The 22,124-nt window shown below is 45.3% G+C and overlaps 1 protein-coding gene across 1 annotated transcript in view; it reads right to left on the reverse strand.

The window, feature by feature from the left end:
- The window catches only part of LOC138067052 (uncharacterized), a 385,190-nt gene that overhangs the window by 19,190 nt on the left and 343,876 nt on the right, over nt 1-22,124 (reverse strand). The window contains exons 11-12 of the mRNA XM_068940999.1: nt 19,912-19,980; nt 17,799-17,981 (exon numbers count right to left, since the gene is read on the reverse strand). Coding sequence (XP_068797100.1) covers nt 17,799-17,853 — 55 coding nt within the window. The 5' untranslated portion in view covers nt 17,854-17,981; nt 19,912-19,980. The remainder of the gene's footprint in view (nt 1-17,798; nt 17,982-19,911; nt 19,981-22,124) is intronic.

The following is a 22,124-nucleotide window of genomic DNA, read 5'->3' on the forward strand; positions in this document are numbered from 1 at the left end:
GACCTGGGGCTCCCAAGGAAAGCCGGGGAGCAGAGCAAGGCTGAGTCCTTTTACTACATCTGTTCAGTTTATTTAGCTCCCTAGTAGGAGCTGAGCTCCACAGAAAATTTCATTCATGGTCTATGGTTTAATTTTGTCAATTCATTTCCTTTTAGTGAGTAGTATCTCTTTTGTTATTCTAATTTAATCTCCGGGGTTTACTCTTTAACATTAATTTTAATATTCACTCCACAGAAAAAAACTGTCATGTCAACTGCTAAGCACACTGGGTTTCACTGGAGAAGCTTACAGCATCGGTTTTTCTGAAGCACAGCATCATGCATACAGGCACAGTGAAACCTGCACAGGCAAAACAGGTGAGAGGATGAGTAAGACGATGGCAGCATATTTTTGTGGTGAGGCCAATCATTGCCAATCATTACTAACGCAGAAGGGCACTTCCTGAAGTGCTGCAAAAACGCAATCTTCCCCCCCCCCCCCTTCCCCTGATAGGAGCACATCTGAAAGCCTACAAAATAATAGCTTCTTTTCGGCACCTCTTTTTTCTCAAAGTGGTGGGAACCGTAGAACCCCCCATCCTCCTAGCGCAGCCTAACTCGGAGATGGAGAACCTCTTCCCCGAGACCTGGCTGTACATGTGTTCGGCCTTATGGAGACTGACACCTAGGAATTCGTTCTAGCTTGCCCTGAGAAGATCACCTACTAAAGCTGCCCAAAGGACTATTAGGAGACCTTACTTTCAGTGGCTTATAAATTTGTCAGCATTTTATCACTTGACCTGAATTATGGTACGTCAGGCATCTCATAGGAGGAGGGAACAGTATGCTATTTGGCCTGTACCAAAACAACTAACTCTTGGAGGAGCAGACTCACTCTGGCCTCGGTATGGACTTTTGTCTCTGAGCTGGAATCTCTGCTGCCGAATACGCAGAGCTTTCGTGAGATGGGAACTACGTCTCCCTCCTTGCAGCCTCTGCTTCTAGTAGAGAGCCATGTAAAGGGGAGAGATTTGCATGAATCTTGCACTAATTACTAAACGTCTTCAAGACCTCTGTCCTATGTTGAAGCTGTATGAAACTGGTCAATAAGTGCAAAAGTTAGTGGAGAGCAGTTGGACAGCAGAATAAAAGGGACAAGTGGACAATGATTTCATTAGCCTTCTATTCTTAAAAAAAAAAAAGTTTAGAAAGGCTATTAAAGAAGTTACAGCTTCTGTAACTAGCTGTAGCTCTTCACGTGGTGGAAGCTGGGACTTTGCACTTTGTACAGAAATGGTCTTGGTGCTACCGATGTGCTACTGGCCCAGCAGAAAAATCCATCCAAATTTCAGCAAGGTGACTGGAGATCAACGGTAGAAATGAGATAGGGGAATTTAGGGGTAAGGACTACGTAAGACGTGCAGATGGGAAAAGATGAGATGAGAAAGGGCTGGCTGGATAGAAGCCCTTGCCATCTACAAAGGGGGGCTGTCACGCGAAGCTGAGGGCTGACGAATCTTTCAGCCAGCAAAGAATTGTTTAAGATTTCATGCCTGGTGTTGCACTTGTTCACACCAGCTAAGAACCTGTCCCACGGCTTTTGTTTTAGGACAGCACACATCCAATGGCTTAGCTTTGTAAATCTGATGACACCAATTGTGAAGAAAAAAGATGGTATTGAAAGCTGCTCCTGCAGACCCTGGTGAAAACTCAGCCACAGGTAAAGAGCTTGCTTCTCCAGCTCAATTTGTAGATGCACACTGCAGCAGGTCTAATTTTTTATTAGAGAATAAAACCGAGCTAGTTTGCACTGGAGATTTGTTGTGTCATACAGTAAAATTGCTAGCCGTGCAGAAAACACAATGGTAGGCTGTATTTCAGACTGAAGCCTAAAGATATTTGTTTCAGAGGAGAAACTCTGCTCTTACTGTAATGGGTTGCTTCTTGTTACAGTGGATTTGTAAGTCTGTCTCACTGTGTTCAGCACAATAAACTACGCCTGTAGCTGTTCACCTGGTAACGCGGGGAGACAAATAGTCTAGACAGTCAGGATCAAAAGTGGGCAGTAATGGATTCTGTGGTGAGCTGGTAACTGGAAAAAAGCTTGGGCAACAACCTCTACTCAAAGTCCAGCACAATGGAGTATTTTAATCAGTGCCTTTCGAAACAAAACTTTGGCTTTTGCTCACCTGAATGCTTAGGGGCTCCCTCGCTCCCCCAAAAGCAAGCTGGTCAAAGTTGAGTTTGCAAAGTGGTCAGGACATGCAAAAACCACATTCGCAGTCTATAAACAGTCCGGATTCAAATAACGTTACCCAGCTTAACTCGTGACACTGTGAGCATCCCTGGCACAGCCTCAGCCCTGCCTGGCTGCTGCATCCCATGCTGACAGGTCCGGGTGGTTGTGCAGCGCTAGAGGCAGGTTGACTGCTTTGGCAGGACCAGATGTGCAGAGTACGACCTCCTTCTGAATCCCTCTCAAAAGCTACCTCCAAGAAACCTTTTCTCAGAAGCCGGAGAAGGAATCTCCACATATGGAGATCCTGCAGGAAGACAACGTCTAGGTGCCACCACCTCTTTCGGCACCACTGTTTTCTTAGCCCACTCACTTATCCCGGACAACCTTCACAGCTCTAAGGGTGGAAGTCTCTGTACCCTTGCAGAATTTGGCCATACTTGCAAACACCTCCCAAGGCAGGTGAGAGTCACTTCGCTTCTCCTCCGGACGGTGCAAGTCATGCTTGCAGTTCTGCATCTTTCTAATGAACTGACGCAAACGGTGCTGCCAACATGAGGAGTCTGTTTCAACCCCAGACACAAAATTGCTGGCATTCCCACACAGCCCAAGGAGAAGTCCTAATGAAAATTTTGCTCAGGTTTTTCATAGCCTCATCATTTATATTAGGAATGAACTGCAGGTCAAATATCCTAGCAATTCACCTGATAGCTTAACAGCTTGAGGCCCTGCCTCAGGGCCTTTCACCCCAGCACATATTAACTACAAAGAAATGTCACCTGCACTAGTCATTACTGTTTCATTACAGTGCGGAACACAGGTCCTTCCTCCACTCACACACCTCCATATGAAAAGCTCTTCCCACTAGACTCATTCCCCCATTGCACAGAGCTGGGTTATTATAACACACCTGGAAGCACAAAGGAGGACTGTACGAGGAGCCAGGCTGCGGCATGCTACCCCCACTGCCTCCAAAGTCAGAGGCTGAGCAACGGGCTAAAGCCCCACTCATCGCTGCCCTGTGCTCCCCCTGCATTCGCAGGGTCGCCGGTGCTTCCGGCTGCCTGAGCGCAGACTGCCTCCAGCCAGCCTTGAGGGATTTGGCATCAGGACCTTTCACCCATGCACACCACCACCAAGGTGGATGAAATCTTAACATCTGGGCAACAAGACACGGGAAGGAGATGGCATTTCTAGATTCAGGGAAGCCTTTCCTCAAAGGGCAAGAATAACTGTGAAAAGAAAGGAAAAGCAACCGCGAAGTCTGTGACGTTCAGAGCAAGCCACCTACAGCAAATCTGCTCGACAAAGGTTTTCTACTGCATGTGACCCGAGAGCTTGGTGTTCAGCTCTGCCTTACAGCACGCGCAGGTGTGTCACGTCTCCACAAAACTCCTAGCACAGGGCTCAGCTGCCAGAGATGGCGAGAGCCAAGGGACAACCTACTACAACGGCCACTCGGCAAGAAGTGAGAGCAGCTCAGGCCAGAGATGGCAACAGCTCCCAGGAGATATAACCAGATTCCTAAAAATGAAGTCACCTGAGCTACAGGAAAGGAACCGGCAATGTGACTCCCCCGTGGTGGCACCTGCCTGTGCAGAAGGCAAATGATAAGCCCTCCATCTCCAACTGGAAACGCGGCATGATACAACTACCCTTGTGGGAAATTATCCCTAATTGTCCCCAGAGGGTGCACTCTCTTAGAGTTCAGTCAGCAATTCAAATTCGGAGTCCTTATGCCATCAAAACTTGATTTGTCCTAAGATCTGTAGTATTCTTGAGAGAGAAAGGTTCAGGAAACTTATCTCTCTCCATAAATCCAGTCTGAAAGGTCCCTGGGAGGTAATATGAATGGAGACTGTAGCAAATCATTTCTAATAATTCAGGTCTAGTGCGGCATACGGCTAAAACAGCCAAGGAGTTATCCTGAAAACTATCTGCAATGTGCAGATACAAAAGCTTTGTAAGCCTTCCACTTCTTAAAAGTCTTATATGCTGTATTACCGTGGGGCTCGATTCAATGGGCTGAATAAAGCTTCCTCTTGCCCTTCCAGACTGAAATGTGAAATAATGCAGGGGGGATACACATCTCTCTCCTACGCAGCAGCACATACCAAATCCTTTCACTGGAAAAAGTACTACAACAGTCAAACCTCTGGGTCATTCTTCCCTTTGTGAAAAGGCTTGTTAAAAGTATATGTTAATGCTCCCTGCCCATTTTTCTTCTCTTAGCCTCTTCCTTCCAGGGCTCTCATTACATTCCCCTTCTCTGTAGTTTTAAAGGGTTTGCTTGGTTTGACAATTTTGCTAAAGGCAATTATGCTATCTGCCTTCTCCTGAGCTTAATATACATCAGCAGAAGTGGCACACTATACATATGGTAAGATCTGTTTTAAAAACCCTCGGAGCTTGCTACAGAATCAGACTGTGTGGCTGGTGACCTTTGGATCTAGCAGAGCCCTGAAACTCAGCTTTGGGAGAGTGAGTCTCTTATCTCAAACTCGAGGATGAAGTTTTTATTGTTCAACTGGAGATAGTTTTCTGCATTAAATTGGAAACGAGAAATATGTATTTAGAAACTACCCAGGAAAACAAGCTCTTTGGGAGGACAGACGGCAGCACAGCTACATGTGTTAAGTCAAGCAAGCGCTCAGGAGTCAAGTGTATTCACCTCTCTGATGAGGAACAGGTTATTTTCAATTTGCAATGACCTGTAAGTTTCTCTACAGCTTTGCAATGGATCTCTAGTACCTGACAACAAACTCCTGGAGGCCAGGCGCACAGTTAACCCTTTACATATGATTTGTACGGGGAAAAAACAAATCTGCGCAGAACAGGAACTCACACCATGCAACTGGCTCTGAATCAGGCACAAAAAAAATATCCAACCCCCCTTTTTCCCCTACCAATGGCACATTAGCAGTCATAACAGGCTTCATTTGCAGGGCACTCTGTCTGTGCGTACGAGAGCTTGACATCCACCTGCCATCACCAGCCAGTCTGCAATCCAAGTCCTACTGCAGGACTCATCTCCCTTAGCTGCACACAAGCTACTTCATCCACTTCTCAGTTATCAAAGCCAATGTATGAGTAATTACACAAGCAGAACAACTTTTGAAGCCTGGTTTTGGAGTACTTTCATTCAGTACGTCTCTCACACTCATGGATTCCCTAGCGTATAATTATACAGCTGAATTCACATTTCAGTCTTTCCCATCAGCGGGGCACTGATACGGGTCCTTTACTTGACTGCGCATTTCCAGAAAACTTGTACAAACTCAGCATACCCACGACCCCTCCTCTTCTGTAAAATAAGGTTGGACTCAGCTAACTAGTTAAAGTATTGCCGAGACAGAAGACTGGAGAAATTGCACTACTTTAGAAAATCAAACTAAAAATCAGCCCACTTACTGCAAAAAGCACTAAGTTGGAGAAGCTGATTCGTAAGAGAAAGTAAATAAAACCTTACAAATAGATACGCTGACCACAAAACGGGCCTCGACTCCATTGGCAAGCGTGCTTCCTCTGCCCAAGCACTGGTACTGCCTCACTGCCTAGGCAATGCCGCTAGGTATTTAAGGGAAAGCAGGGAAGAGCAGATACCTCAGAACCTCCTGCCTCTTCATGCTTCCCCCAAACACACACAGTCTTATGGCAGCTATTTCCCTGGACAGGAGAGTGTACGGGGGGACAGGGTACAGCAGGTGACCAAACCCTCTAGCACAAGTTATCCCAACACCTTCCACAATAGGAAGGCTCTCTCACTCACGTACCTGTCTAGTAGCGTCTAGCACCACGACGCTTCTCACACAAGACCCTACATTTTCTTGGCTCTCCAACTGTTAATGCTTGCATGCTCCTATTGCATGTCCCACAGGTGCTGCTCAGGATACCAAGTCACAGACCTTCCAGGAAGGACACGAGTGATGATACAGGATGGATTCAAAACAAAGCAATGACGTAGCTTCAAAGTGAGTCGCTCTGTTCCTCTGCTGCTCTGAGCCCTGTCATCATCCCAAATACCACTGTAAGGAGGAAACCCCACCAGAGGGGGGCTTTCTCAGCCACCATCTCAGCATACCTGTTTTGCCAGGGACAAGTCACCGTACCTAAAATATGAAAACAGATTGGCACCCTTTGAGGAAAACACGGTGCAGACATGGCCCAGGTTTAGGCCAAGGGCCTCACAACCCCACCACTGGCGGCATGACATGCGCATCCCAACCTCTTTGGAACCCAGCACAGAAATTGTGTAAATTTAATGGAACGCGGGCAAATTTAAGAACTGTAGCTTTGTATTGTGTAAATTCTGAGAGTTTGAAATGGTAGCTTTAAGGACCCGTGAGCTTGTATTTTGTATTCATTTCTGTTACTTTGAAAGGCCTATTGTCTTTGCCAAGCAGACTCTCCCTATCAGGGAATCTGCATGATATGTGAGCCATATCGGTATACAATATATCCTGTCACAGCACAAAGGACATTTGGAAAGCTGAAATTAGATGAACTTTACAAGAAAAAGCTAGCTTGGGGAAAGCTATTTCTAGGTATCATTGCCAAGTTTAAGTAATATAGTAATGGTATGTGGCTGGACACATAAAATACCATCTGGATATTTAAAATACACACAAAGGTGGTATAGGGACAAGTAATAGCTGAATATTAGCCAAGTAAAAACGGTAAAAGGAAGTAACCCTTGATGGATGCATTCATCACGTCAGAGACAGGAATCGTGCAAGAGGGGGGAAGTCTGCCTCTGTGGGGCTCAAAGTGCACATACCTCTCCTTGTGTAAAGCATTTAACACCTACTTAACTTAAAACATAGGCTTTAATATCTTTTAAACCTTAAACTTGCACATAAAGTACTAAAGTGCTTTTCCCTTCTTCAAACAAGCTTGCTACTGTCTCTCCTACTATGTGTTAGAAATCATACAATCGTATTTTCTTCATCCCTCCCTACAGCTGCATACACAGTCTCACATATAGCGAAAGCTGGCACTGTAACAGATGATTTTATCATGTTAGAACTGTTTTCAATCAAGAACTGAATTAGCACTGTGGAGAATAAATTGGAAAAATTCCACAGAACTCAGTTCTCCATCCCAAAATTATCAGAAGGTGGCAGTATTTCAAAATGTTATTTTTTGGACCGACTAAAGGGGCATTTATTTGTTAACTGACTGCTCGTTAATAATGTATTTTATTATTCTTGAAGTTTAAAGGTCAGGAGCTGTAATGAGAGAAGCTCTGCTGAAATGGAGTGGAAGCAGTAACCCACATTACACTGCAGTTTTGAAGGCAATCTGCCGAATCCATTGCTATGGGAAGACCTGGACAGTTGCACTTGATTCCTCACTGCTTGTATTCATTTTACAACATTTGCTAGCATCTTTTAAAGAGCAGTCCACTTGAATAGGACGAGAAATTCCTAGGTGCCCACAGCTTACTCACTCTTGTGTCCCAAAGCGGTTCCTAAATTCAGCCACATAACCAGGAATTATTTTGCCTGATTTGTGCTCTGTAGCTTCTCTACAGATAATATCTCCTTTTGCATTTCAAACCACAGTTCTTCCTTTTATCAACAGTTAGATCCACCGTGCACTGGTGTCCCTTAAACTGAAAAACATCCCACTGTGATGTTTGAGGGGCCACTGCTTTGCCCTCTCCCCAGGAACAACAGCCACAAACTTTTAGTACTGTTGCTTCACAGCCACAATCGGTGGCAAGTCCTTCCCTGGATAGCTTCATAGGATGTCTACCTCAGGCTTGAAGCTCTCTTTTGAACCTCTGCATCAACCAGGAACTAGCATGTTCAGGAAAACCTCTGCAAACAAGGCGTGGGTCCACAGTCTAGAATTCACTCCAGAAGACACAGCAAAAATTATGCGCCTGGTAAAGCACCTCTGTGCACCTGCTAAGGAACAAGTAGGGGTTAGGTGTCCAACTCCTTTTTCTGCTGACAAGCAGCAGGTTGTCTACATGGCAATTCTACCTTTATAGCCATTTTTTGAAGCCATGCAGTATAACCTACTAAAAGTCAAGCAAGCTTGAATTTCATCCCCCCCCCTCACCCCTGGCATTGTTCCTCTCTCCTCTTTACTGTTTCTTTTTCCATTTTTCAGATGCTTTAACGTGACAAAAGACTTTACAATAAACCTTGTTTCTCAAATTTAGATTTGGATCAACCGGAGGAAGAGGAAACAAACTTTCATGTATTATTAGGCACAACATATTCACTGACTGCAAGGTACCTTCACTTTTTAAGGGGAGCAGACTAACAGAAAAAGCAAGCTTATAGCACAGACGCGGAGTAGGCATGATGTAAAGTCAGGGAAGCTTGTTTAAATCCTCTAGATTTACACTCATGCAACTAAGAGGCTTTTTGGTCCTTGGTAAGAGACAATTTGTTAGGGCACTCCATTTCCCAGAATACGGTTTTAAGCCTTCAAGCACCAAGATGAGAACAGAGTCCCTGCGGTAATTGGTAGATATTGTAAATCTGGACCTCAGACCTCTGCACAGTAACGTCCCAGCTGCGGAGTCTCCGTAAAGCAGCAGAATGACACTACAAACACACATGCGCTTGCGACGTCCCTGACTCGTGACGTTTCCACGCAGGGAGTTGCGGCACGCTCACAAGTGACAAGACCAGAGGAAGGGATGGCTTGGAGAATTTTAATTCATTTAAGTTGACACACTTATCCCCTGAGATTCTGGATCTGGGATGGTTCCATGACCTTTTAAACAACATAACAGAGTTCATCTTTAACTGCAGCCTCTTTGCTGAGATCTGTTCAGACGGCTAAATGGCATGTGTGTCTATAGCCAGAAGAAAAACTCAGCATACAGAGGTAAACAGCAGGTGAAAATGGATATGAATAAGGATTCTCCGCTTCCCCTGAGTAAGCGCTGATCGAACCGACTACTCGATATTCTGCGCTTACCTGAGAAAAGGACTTAAGGTGCTGGATGCTGAACACAGGTTAAATTCTGCTCACATTAAGTCAACGCAAAACAGAGACATTTACCGGACCTACTCAATGTCTAAAGTAAGGCAACTACGAGGAAGCTTTGTCCACCTTTGCTCTGATAAGAGAAGACTGGAGGGCAGAGAGGCACGGAGCTATAAACACCGTCTGATTTATATCCCCAAGTACCAAGAGAAGAGCAGACATCTTTGCCTTTTTTCCTCAGAGCAATTAAGACTGCTGGCTGCCTGCACAATAAAAGGAAACCCACCACCTCCTGCTAACATTTGGATACGGTCACCTCCTGACAGTCATTTTTGTCCAAAGGCCCTGTTCGTTCTGTAAACCCTTGACAGCGGTCTGGGCTGCCTCGCTTTGTTCCTGCAATGAAGCGTGAAGTCAGACAGCGACGTAGGAGTATTACCACAGGCGCTCTCCCTCTTCATACAATAGCAAGGCTTCTCTGGAAGGACCTCTGTGTTGGCAGGCTCCTTTTCATTACAACAACGAGGCCAATTTGGGGTATCACAAGCAGCTGTAGAATTGCTAGTAGTCTGCCATTAGTTGCAGCAGGGCCTCAAAGGGCTTTGACTCGCAGAAGGCAAGCTCATAGGGAGACAGGAAGGTCTTTTCTATTTCGGTGGACTGGAGAGAAAATGAGGGCTCGTGCCCTCAAATTGCACCGATCCTTTGCTCTGTTACCTCCTTACAAAACAAAGGGAGAGCGAAATACTTCTCATTCATACTCCCGAGACGAGAGTTAGCCCCACGCTCAGTTCTCCTGCACACAGCTCTGCTGAGCAGGCTGGGACAAAAGCAGTAGTTTGTTTTAAGCATGGGCTCTTCTTATAACGCCAGCTGGTTTCTGAGACACAATTTTTCAAGTACTTAAGCACTGCTTTGCTTAGTACTGCAGTGTTTAACTGATTTAGGAGCCCATTTGACTTTTATAGGGAAGTTAGGCACCCAGAAGTGTAAGTCCCACTTGTTTCTGGTGTTATTTCGGGGTCTTCCGTATGGCTGGGGCCAACAATTGTTCATCACCTCTCCCCACGCGCAAAGTCAACCAGGTCTGCACCAGCAGGAACCCCCAAGGCTCTATAAATGCAGATTTAGGCACCCAAATTCTCTAAAATCTGGCTCTGATTGACTTAGAAAAATAAACCTCTTCAGAGGACTGACAGTCACGTGCATGGTTTTGAAAATCCTACATCCCTGTTAGCTTCACAAGCAATCTAGCTCATTCCTCGGAAGGAGTTAAAAGTCCTCTCTGTACAGCAGTTAACGCTAGAGTGATTTTCCCTCCTGTTGGTTTCCAATACACTTAGTTCCCAGAGAGGGATAGTTCTGCATTGGCATGAAGCGGATTGGAAGAAAACAGCTTTCCCATGGCTTTGCCAGGCGAGGCGCTGCCGCAAGCAGCTCGACTATGCTGATACTAAATGCTTTGATTTTCCCCATAAATAACAGTGCTTGAGAAAACAGCCAGGTGAAGCCTTTCATTACACAGCAAAAGACGAGTTACGGAGCACGAGGCATCTTACTGGGTACATCTCCTTCCCCTTACCCCTTTCTGTTTTCCTGGATTTGAGTTTTAAAATGGCTTATAGTTTGCCTGCAACAATTTCTTCCAATAACTGCAATTATTTTCTCCCATTGTTCTGACTCTACAAGCAAATTAGGGGAATTCAAAGGCAACTTTCATGACTGTTTGTTGTCAGGGGCTTATGAATGGCTGCTTTATTTTACTGGGACATTTCCTTAAGTAAATAAGGAGTATGGCACAAGAGCCATAACAGCCAGCTAAAGAGCGGTTCATTTAGGGACTGATCCTGCCTGATGCTTTGGTGAGGATGCAGAAGAGCAGGAGGCCCAGAGGAACTCCCTCCTACTGGACTTCACCACAACTTGTGTGTTTAAGAAAGGGCAGGATGGCTTTCTCCAGTTCTCTTCAGACAGCCCCGAAAGGCTGGGGGTGAGCCTTGCCTCTGTCCTTTCTGTAGGGCGGGCCTCGAGTATCTGGGGAGGAGGTCTGCTCTGAAAGCAAAGGACTTCAAAGGAAAATTTTCTGTTTCAGAAAACCTGCAGTGCAGCCGCATACATTTCCTTATTCAAAAGCCCATCCCGGTGCTTAAGATCTTGTTGCAGTTTTCTGAACGACTAGAGCACATCTTAAGAGACCTACCTTCACTCAGCATGGTGCGAGGAGCTATGCGAACCTGAAGTGAGTCAACCTCCCTCTCAGTCCCGTGGCACCTTTAGCCGCATCTCCAAACTGCTCGCCTGTGGATGTACACAGTACAGTCTGCTCTCCACCAGCAGAGATTTTCTCTTAAACAGCAGGGACCCTGGATGTGAGTACTTATCTTTATAGCTCTCATTTAGTACGCGTTTCAGAGCCTACCCAGAAATTTGTGCAAACAGGGGACCCAGCCCTGGGAGGCCTTCCCACCACCCTCTCTCTCAGCTTGCAGGGCCAGCAGAGAGAAGTCGCAGGCCACACTGAGGGGCAGTCTGAACGACCAATACTATGACCTTGCCCTTGTGACATACCGCATGGGAAATAACGCTCACAAAGCGAGCTAAGAACATCAGCAATGCTACATTTCTGGAAAAGAAAGAAAGCTGAAGCTTCTAACTCACGTCTCCATTTTTTCTTCCTCAAAGTATCATGCAAATGTTTCATTAAATGGCATCCATCAGTGCCATTGAGGTGCAGGGTATCAGGACCACAAGCCAAATTGTTTCACATTTGATATGGATGGAGGAAAGCGAACGTGCGAGTCAAACCTAAGCTAATAATTTAAAAACGCCCCCATATCTCTGAGGTTTTTAACATGTAATACGACTGATTCCCACTTCCATCACTATGCACATATTCCTCTGTCAGGCCGCTGTAAAGAGAAGCCAGGTATAAAAGATGACTAGCCTAATAGTTTCAGTCTGTTTTCTTAAGAAAGTGACACTTACTCAGATAAACAGAGCTTTTATGTGCATCTTCTGCCTCTCCTCCACTCGCACCTTTTCAATCCTCTGATCAACCGCAATCAAATCCAATGCAGTGGGAGATGTCTCAAAGACAATCAAGCTACACAAGATTACGTGGAACTCGACAGAGCCAGCACCGCGTTGGTATTTTGCCGGACAACCTTCTGTTACCTGCAGAACCGCTTAACTGCGTACTTAATTAATGTTGATGAGCAAGGAAAGCAAAAGGAGAAGCTCGAGCAGAATACTTGTAACCTGAACCACAGATGCAAATCTGGAATCTTACTTGGTCATCTAATATCAGTTGTACATCACAGATATTGTGCTACCCCTCTCCAATACCGAGAGAAATCAAATCTTTCTCCTCCTCTGAATGACTCCCCAGGGAAAGGATCAGAGACACTGTCAAAACACTTATCAATCTCTGTGGTGGTAAGGTGCCCTGGAAGAGGACCTAGGCCACAGCCACAGCTGGGCAACCCCGTCTCCTCTGGCGCTTGAACGCTCCCAAAGCGCCAAGTTCTAAAGAAACCAGTCTCCAACACAAAGGGTGGTAAGTGTCCTTCCCATTCAGCTGCATCTGAGGTGTGGGTGGAAAAGAGATGAAACGATGAGGAACAAAGCCTTAGGAAATCATAGAATTGAAGTGTTATTCAGGGTGGAAGAGACCTCAGGAGGTCTAGTCCAAACTCCTGCTGCAGCAGGGTTAAAGCCAAGTTCCGACCAGACTGCTCAGATCCCCGGCACTGTCCAGTTGGGTCTCAGGACACACCAAGGGTCTTAAAAAAAAAAACACGATGGAAAAATGAAAAGAAGGAGAAAATTAATGGTAAGGAAGGTAGAGAGAAGCCTGAGGAGATTCACACCAGTCCTGCTTTTCCTTCTGCAGGGAGAAAGCCCTTCTTCCCTGGAGCGCGCTCTCAGAGCGGTATTACCAGCACATTGCTTGGTGTCAGAGATGCACACTCACAAGAATTTCCAAAAACCCGCAGGCAAAAAACTGACTTCAGCAGAAGGAGATTAGCAAACTTTTTTCCAAGGGCTTATCCTCAGGAAACTTGAGCCCGGTTCCGGAGACATTAATCTACTCTCAGTGCCAAAGATGATGGGAATGTGAATTGATAAGCTCTTCTCACAATAGGTCTGCAGACCCCAACCGAAATGAGCCATTTTTGTAACTTCTAGTTTTCTGAATCCTCTTTGCTGGCTCTACAACAGGCAAGCACATACAGTCTGCTCTGATGAAGTTGCTCTGCTCCACGTTCCCCCAAGCTCCCCAGGCCTAAGGGGAAACAGTGCTTTGTTCATGGACTTTCTGCCATCCAAGAGTATATTTTTCACCCTTTGAGAACAAAGGCAGCAATTTTGTTCCCCCCTCCCCCCCCCCCCCCAAAAAAAGAAGCCTATGGATGTGCTCATTCCAAATAATATATAGGTTATTGATAAGCCCTAAAAAAAAACAAGGAACGTGTGAACATAGCAATCTGGGAATCGAACCTGGGACTCGTGAACTGCGGTACTCCATAGCCATCAGCAAACTCAAGTTTTCCAGTATTATCTGAGAAAGGACAGCAACGCTATCTCCCAAGTGATACATTACTCTAATTCAGGAACCTCTTTCATGGCAATGGGATTTGACCCGTGAAGCTAAGCACCAGTAATAAAAAATCCTCCTGCTGCCAGCTAGGAAGCATATACAAAAGCCTCTGTTGTCCATCTCCCCTTTACCATGACACCAAAGCTTAAGGATTTCTTCTGCTCCTCCTGATTTCTAGATTGGCAGTTTCCGGGCATGGAGAAACAGCTCCCAGGTCCCTTTTTCCTCCCCATCAGCCCTGGGCTTGAGCGTGCTCCATGCATGCCATGCTCCCCAGTAAGGTCTGTCTCCCCTCTGTGCCGATGGACCCATCTCACCCAGACAGCAGCAGCCAGGACAGGGTAGACAGGCATGTCCTTCCAGGCTGCAAAACCTGTGTAACACAGTGACAGACACACAGATTTTATCCAGTAAACAGCTCTACTGTCCATTCCACGCAGCAAGCCCTGGGCTCCGCAGTCTCGTGCCTAAATCTGAGTGACAGCAGGAGACTCGCTCCATTGCCAGACACAGAAGGAAACCAGCAGCCTCGGCAGAGCCTTCCTCAGTCAGGGGTCGCAGAGGTCAATACTAGTCAGGCCGTAAGTATTGCAGCATCTCTTCCTGCCTCCCCAGCCCTCTTTACACCCCTGCTCTTCTATGCACCCCCACCAAGAGAACAGACTGTCATGAGGCACAAGGAGCTGTACAACTCCTTGCCACACAGTACCAAGCCCAGCCTCCTCCTCTGCCAAGATTTATACAGCCCAGCATTTTATTCCCATTTCTCTATGTTATAAAGAAATTAAGAAAAGAAATGAAGAAACTAGATTGGTTTTCATTTATTCCTTCCCCCCAAATCTAAGCGTAGATGAAGTATGAGAGAGAACCCACGTCGAAACAAATTGGTAAAACTATCTAGGGTCATTTAGTCCCCCTCCCCCCCCCCCACTTTTTCTTTCTTATTCTCTAATAAACCAAATTTATAAACTTAGGTGAAGGCAGAAAAATAATCAATGCCTTCTAGAGCCATTATTGGAAACATCTGATGATTAACAACACTGCTAGCAAAAAACCCCAGATCTTAACACTGTAGTCTTCTCTACTGGAAGCCTTAGGTTGGCTTTGTTATCCCCGTTCAATAGAAGGTTACTTTACGATAATTTAAGAAAGATTATACTGTTGGTTGCTGAAGAACCATAAATACCAGTACTCTGATAGATAATATAAGGCTGGGTAGCTAAAGAGAAATGAGACTAAGCAGTCTGGATCTAACTCTCTTTATTCCAAACGACAGTTCTGCACATTAAACACATTTTTAAATAACACATGCTTGCCATTCCAATATACTGCAACACCTGAACTACCAAAAGTAGTTCGTTTTTGATTCAGACCTTCATTTAGCATCCAGCTGCTGCACTAGAAGGACCTGATCCACAGCCACTGTACGCAATGGAAGTCTAGCGTCTTGGATCTGCCAGTGGCCAGCAGTCCAAAACTTCAGATACAGCATAAGACTAGAGGGGGAGGGGGCGTATGCAGCAGAACTCCTCTTCTCCATCAATCCCTCCTCACTTGCTGCAGAGCTTTTAGAGACTGCAGCCACACTGCTGCATTTGCTACGGGATTACGAGGCGAGTAGAGATCAGAGTTGAGCTGCTCTGCCTTTTCTGGGAAGCACATGCACCTAAGGACCCTGAGGACTTGTTTTCTCTTGAGCTATCATGCGGAGGCCAGAAAAAGGTACCTGCACAGGGACGACTCAAACCCTTCTGGGTGAGGCAGACCCATCAGGAGGTATGAGAATAAAGTTCCCCAGGTCCACAGTGCATTTGCAAAATCCTGGCCTGACCTCCAATTCCGCTTTCATTGGGATCCCAGATTTTTAACAACGCCCTGAATGCCCACTGTGGAGCTTCAGGGAATTCCTATCCATTCCAGCCTTCACTGCCATGGACCAGCCTTGGCTCGCCCATAATGCCACTGTCTGCCCCTCGCTACTGCCCAGCAGCCTCCTGTGGCTCAGCGCCCCGCAGAGAGGTGCCCACACTACCCTCGGGGAGCAGCCGGGACGATGCACCCAGGCACCTTCCTCCCTGTTACACAAAACACGTAATTCACAGGAATTTATACACCGAACTCTGGACAAACGCTGTCACGGCAAGAAACATTCCTTTCTTAATGATTTGCCCAATCCCCTTCTGAACCCACTTACGTTGCTCGCGTCCATAAGCTGAAGAGTTCTACTTAGCTCTCCTTCCAGCCCCTATCACTGATCATCCTTGCTCTTAATAGATGATGGCTTAGGCACCAGGTGAAAAGCATCAGGCTGGCTCTCCAGCCAGGGCCTGATCTTAGAAGCAGTGTTAACGGCAATAACAACAACAGAGAACACCACAGACTTCTGCCAACACGCCCATCCTAAGAAGAGAGGTGGGCTTAGAATGGACACTTTGCCAAATGATACAGCAACATATTCAGGACTGCCCAAGCGATTTAGAGGCCTAACCCTGACTGGACGTGAGCTGAGCACTGCACAACGTCACTTCTGAAAACAGGACCTAAACCTCAGGTGACACGGTCACCCTTGCAAATCACACTGTGCATTTATATTGAAATAGGAACCAACATGCTGCCGTTCGCAAGGAAATTGCATGTCTTCTGGTCATGCTTCCTGTTCTGGTGCCATTCATACATACTTCATAAAGAGTAGACAAAGAGTTAAACTGGATGTTAATACATAGTTAACTAACTGTTACAAAGTCCATCTGTTGCACAGGTCAATTCTAAGTTTGGGTTGCAGCTATCTACAACACCTTCAACTGATGAGCTAATAACCTCTGTAATACACAATGGCTACTACTGGAGCCATCTAAGCCTTCAATCTACCGTTTATTACCTTTTCTAAACTATAGCTGGACCCTTCATATAAAGAATGACCATTTTATGTTTGCTTGTCCGAATATATACGACCACTCAGTCACATCATTAAAATAATTTCACTGCTAAGCTAAACCTAATACTCCAAACAGGTAGAGTAGAATTTAAATTAGGGGGAAAAGAGACAGTGATTCCTTATAAAAAGGTCTTGAGATGTGAGAGGAAAGAAGAAAACGGGCTTGTATAAAATCACAAGCCCATAAAAACGTGAACTTTACTGGAAAGTCTTCTGGGCTTTGATAAAATTTCAGTTCGCTTTTAGTTTTAATTGTGAGTTTGCGTACCCTTGCAACGTTTGTGTTTTGCGGGCAACAGAATCAAAAATACTGAAACCCTACCAGTGAAATACTAGGCACTTTGAAGCCAATGCCAAAGCTCAGCAAGGTCAGGTTTCTGCTCCGTAAGAAAGGACACACTTGACACAATTCCTAAATTGGCCCAGATGACGGAGAAGAGGAAATCACAGCAACTGAGAGTAAAAGGTGAAGAAGGATGTTACGTTAACAACCTTAACCAACTTGACGCATGTACCTGTTATTTTTATAAAGCCTCAGGGCCCAGAGTTGCGGGATGGGAGAGGGGGGGAAAAAAGCCTTTGCTGTCTAGAAACATACTTCTTGTTTCGCGGCTATGAGAGGCCCAAATCCACGATTTACAATGGCGCAAAGGGACATAAAAAGGAATGTTAAATATCCTTGTGCTCTAAAAGTTAAGTTTAAAAACAAACAAACCGCATGACTATTTAGGATGAGAGAGCTTAAAAAAGTCACAGAGACATTAGAACAAGGAAGTGTACTGCTCAGAGAGGCAAGCAAAGGACTCTTTTCCCAATCTCCCTCTTCCTACCTCAACATAAACAGTCCTTCACCAGGGCTGAGATGCTGTTACTTGCCCAGGAGACGCCGACCCTGACTTTTACATCCCTCTAATTTAGGGACGTTCCTTTGCAGAAAGCTAACCGTGGTGCTGGCAACGTGGAAAACTGGGCACTCGCACACAAGTCTTCAGGACTTCAACTTTCCCCCGCTGCATTACCCATTCCCAGCCCCACAGTCAAGGAATTTATTTCTGCTCTGACACGACCTCTGCACCTACAAGCACGTTTTCAGCCTACCTGAATGCCGGCCCACGAAATTCCACACGTCGGGTGATACAACGGTGGTGGCCATCCCGTTATCCACTGGTGGCGAAAGTGCAGCTGTTTCCTCTCAGCTGTTACACTGCTGGTGGGAGACCCTCTCCCAGCTCTCTAGCCTCTCCTCTTCTGTGACCCCCTGCGCCAGGAGGAGCGCAGAGCCTGAAAAAAGACGAGAGGGACTATTCTGAGAAGGTGCGAGACACAAATGTTCTGGTTGGGGAGCCCTCGGTGGGGGCTCACGCTCCAAGGATGAGATTTGACAGGCCTTTTTATAGCAGCTCCACTTTGCCCTTCACTTTGCCACCTGCTCTGTTCTGATGGCTGGATTTGATTCTTCTGCAAAACACAAAGCTGTAAAGCTGCAGAAATTAAATCCGTGCAATGTGATCCTTTTTGCCTCCTTTTTCACAAAGCTGTCAAAATAATGACGTATTCATGGTATTTTACTCGATGTGTGAAACTTCTAGCACACAGATATGAATCAAAGCATTCTGTGCTATTTATCCTTTCAAAACGATTTTGAGCCTCTTTCTTTTAATAGATGGAAACAATAATTTTAGAAGGTGGGTAGTGAAACTTCTCTTCACACTTGAGCGGACAGCTCAAGGTGATGTGCGAAGTACTTGAGAAGCACAGCAACGCAAAAATGTTTTACGCCCAGGTATGGCATGGCCATTACGTGTCTTGGCTGATTTAAGGGGAGGAGAATCTAAAGCGCAAGAACGTGTGAGGATAGGTGCGTACAATTATGGATATTCGGCCATGTTCTCTTCTGGGACACGCATACGCAACTGCAATTTCACAAGCCTGCAGCACTAAAGTGGTAAAATCTGATCCATTATTATACAGCTAGGCTGGAGGAAACGACACGCTCAGCTCTGCAACCCAGATTCACTGCAGTGTCATGGCTAGCTTGCTCAAGAAGGTGGCTTTGGGTTCATTTCAATTCACAGACAGATATTGAACAGGAAAAACTGTAGCAGAACTGGTTCAGACTGACAAGCTTACTTGAGAAATTTTTGAGAAATAGTCTTATTTCTATCCCTGATACACCTCTGAAGCCCAACTAAACCCAGAAAGATCTACGCTGACTTTATATGGGAATTTCTTCATTTATTTATTGAGCATAATCAGGCTTAGAATGGGAAAATATCAGGCCATGCTTTCAAAATACACGATGCATTAAGTAGCTGGGTCAAGGTCCCCTGCTAGGTAAACTGGCACAGACGCTTTGACTTCATGGCCTTGCAGGGACTTATAACCAGCTCAAGACCAGAGTGTACCACCAGGAGGAATTATGTTCTGTGGGATGGACTGGCTTCTCTGCTCGTGTTTGCTGTGCTCTTAGCACATCACCATTGTCAACCGTAAGCGGTACTGCTTGATGGTGCTGTAACGCAAATAGCATGTCCTAGCACTAAGAAGAAGGTGAGGTGAACCAGGGTCGGGGCTACTTACTGTTCCAGCTACGGATTAGTACCACAGAACTGAGTCAGGATTAAAATAATAAGAAAACGTAATTAAAATCTATTAAAGTCAATAAAGAAGATTATTTGTTGGGGGGGTTTGGCACTTTCTGAGTCTTAAGATATGAGTCTTTTAAAGAATTTGGATTTACTGAACTTTAATAAAGACTCAAAAGTCTAGAGCACTGAGGTTAACTTGTCATGTGGCATTTCCACAAACAATTACTCATAAATGTGATTATTTCTGGAAAAGCAAAATGTAATTCTTACCATAAATTTCTTTTGCTCTTCCAGAAAAATCTTTTAACACAGCTGCAGAAGATGCAATGCCGTTTCTCTAGATTTCAAATCTCCTGAGCAATCAATTACGTTGATTGAAAACTGGTTATTTCCTTCACCAATTTCCCGCCAATCAGTATAACATCATTGCACAGGTTTCTAATTAGGATTCATTAAAGTGGATGCAAAAAGTGTTACAAAGTCTTCTTTTGGATTACTTTGCACGATTCTGTAGCATAAGAGACTTGGCTTTGTTTGCTTGTTTCAAAACAAGCAGGAAAAGCAGATATATAAAAATGAGCGATATATAGAAAAGAATAATTGTGGCTCATGGGAACTGTTACCTGAAAAGAGGATCTTCTCCAAAGCTTGTATCTCTTAGATGTAAACCTCTACAGGAAAGTCCTGTAAAACTGAAAACAAAGTAATTTCATAGAGCTTCTCAGTCACGTCACAGAGTTTAGGAGAACTAAATCCCACCTACAGAATCACAGAGATGTAAGAACCACTCCCCCACAAAAACACGTGGCACTGTGTTCCCTAATCAACTCTCCTCTTTTTGTTTTTATTTAAATACAGCCCTCATGAATGTCTGTAAATTCTCACCTGTTTTCTGTCTTCAAGGACTTAACACAAGAATTCAATACAAGAAACTAAGCAACATTTAACTTTAGATATACGGGAGAGCATTGAAATGGCTTTTCAGTTTCCACTCAAATTTACTGCAGCTCTTTCCAATGCCAACGCTGCTGGCTATTTCCTCTTTTACAACGCTGCGGTGAGTTTCCTAACACGCTGCTGGAACCTGCGAGCAGCTTCCCGGCCTGCCTACGGCAGCAGCGCCAGGCACTTCTGCACTGTCACGAGACCCGGCAAAATCACGCGTCATGCGCTGAAGCCAGTTACGGCACCTGCAGGCCGTTGTACTCCAGGAGATCACGGCTGGCAGCAGTGTGCCACGACAGGCCCTGGCGTTACTCCCAGCCCCCTCTTGGTGCTTCATGCCACCCCTTTCTAGGGGCTCCTGATGCAGGCACCGAGGACAGAACTAGCAACCAGCTAACAGTGACCGCCGCAGCCTTTGCAGGGTCACTCTCCAGGCACTGCCTCTCTCTCTGAGACTTCGGTCCGGGCACAGAGCTTAGCAGCCTCCCATTTGGTGCTGTTATTAACTTCAGAAGGCTACCATTTTTTTTTTTTTTCTTTTTCACTATTTATTTCAGCTCTCTCCAAGCCTACCTAAAACCAGGCTCCAAACTACGGTTTCTGGCAGGACTGGAGTTACAGTTACTGGCTCCTCCTGGAAAGGAGGAGTGCCTGTACATAAAGGCACACAGAAAAGACTCCTTAGAACAAACAATTCCCCTGTAGACAATTTTTTTTAAGTGCACTGTCTATTTAAGAAGTATTCACAGACATGCTTTAGTGCTGAGTCACTTTGATTACGGAAGGGCATTTTGGCTAAGGTATCTTCATAGTATTCAATACTGTTTCGGCACTGCACTCTCTTTTTGTCTCTTTAGTCAGGCTGCTGCACTTTCTTTTTATTTTTTCATTCTTCATTCACTTTGCAATCTTTTTAATGGAATCTGTCCCCTTCCTACAGAAGCTTATTAACAAAATACAACTTCTGAAGTCAAAGACATAATCTTAGTAGTAGATGATAGGTATGAAAAGTACCCAGACAAGTACACACACACTGACAGCAAATTAAAAAAAAGATTAAAGGAAGTATGTACCACCCCTTGGACGGCAGACATGACAAGCAGAGAGTACTTACAGCAGTACTGTCCTCTAGTTATCAGTGAGAAGGTGGCTTATTCTCCGTATTTTAAGTATCTTTATCAGTCTATAATCAATACTGGAAGTTTAATTGCTAATTTTCAGCCATCGAGAATCTTTCAGATTGTTCTTAGGCTTAAATGGTGGCTTTTACTCTACCTGCCTGAATGTATGGATGTGCATCAGTGCATGCATACCAATGACAAATCATTTTTGTCACGATACAAATAGTATCGCCGCAGAACCACCTCCCCCTCCAACACACACACCCTTGGTTGGCACGGAAAACTCGGAAAGGCTGAATTTGAGGACTCAGTAGGAAGAGAGACATGACATGAGATAGCACAGCATGAGAACGGCAAAAAAAGGCAAGTTTTCCCTCCATGCAGAAACAGTATCATAATCACGCATTCCCTAACTCCGCAAGCGCTTCCCCAGGAGCAAAGAGTACATATGCTTTCTTTTCCTGCTTCAGCCGGAACACTTTGAGGCTCACATCAAGCGCATGACCCTCAAACTCTCAGTCAGGCTCCTTCCACCCAAAGCAGTGCCAAAGCCCTGTGGATTCCTAAAGGCTATCATTGCAGGATTATGCTCTTGATTAACAGGTGGAATTTAGGCTGATGATCTTACTTCATTGCGTTTGGAAGAAGTGAGTCTCGGGTGTCTCTCGATGTGCTTTTCATCTCTAAGAACCTGGGAAATCTCACCACATCAGTAACTTAATGGATGATTTGGCTTATAACTACATTCCACAACAGCAGAGCACCCTGGA

The sequence above is a fragment of the Struthio camelus genome, chromosome 4 (genome assembly GCF_040807025.1).
Source record: "Struthio camelus isolate bStrCam1 chromosome 4, bStrCam1.hap1, whole genome shotgun sequence".
Taxonomy (NCBI): Eukaryota; Metazoa; Chordata; class Aves; order Struthioniformes; family Struthionidae; genus Struthio; species Struthio camelus.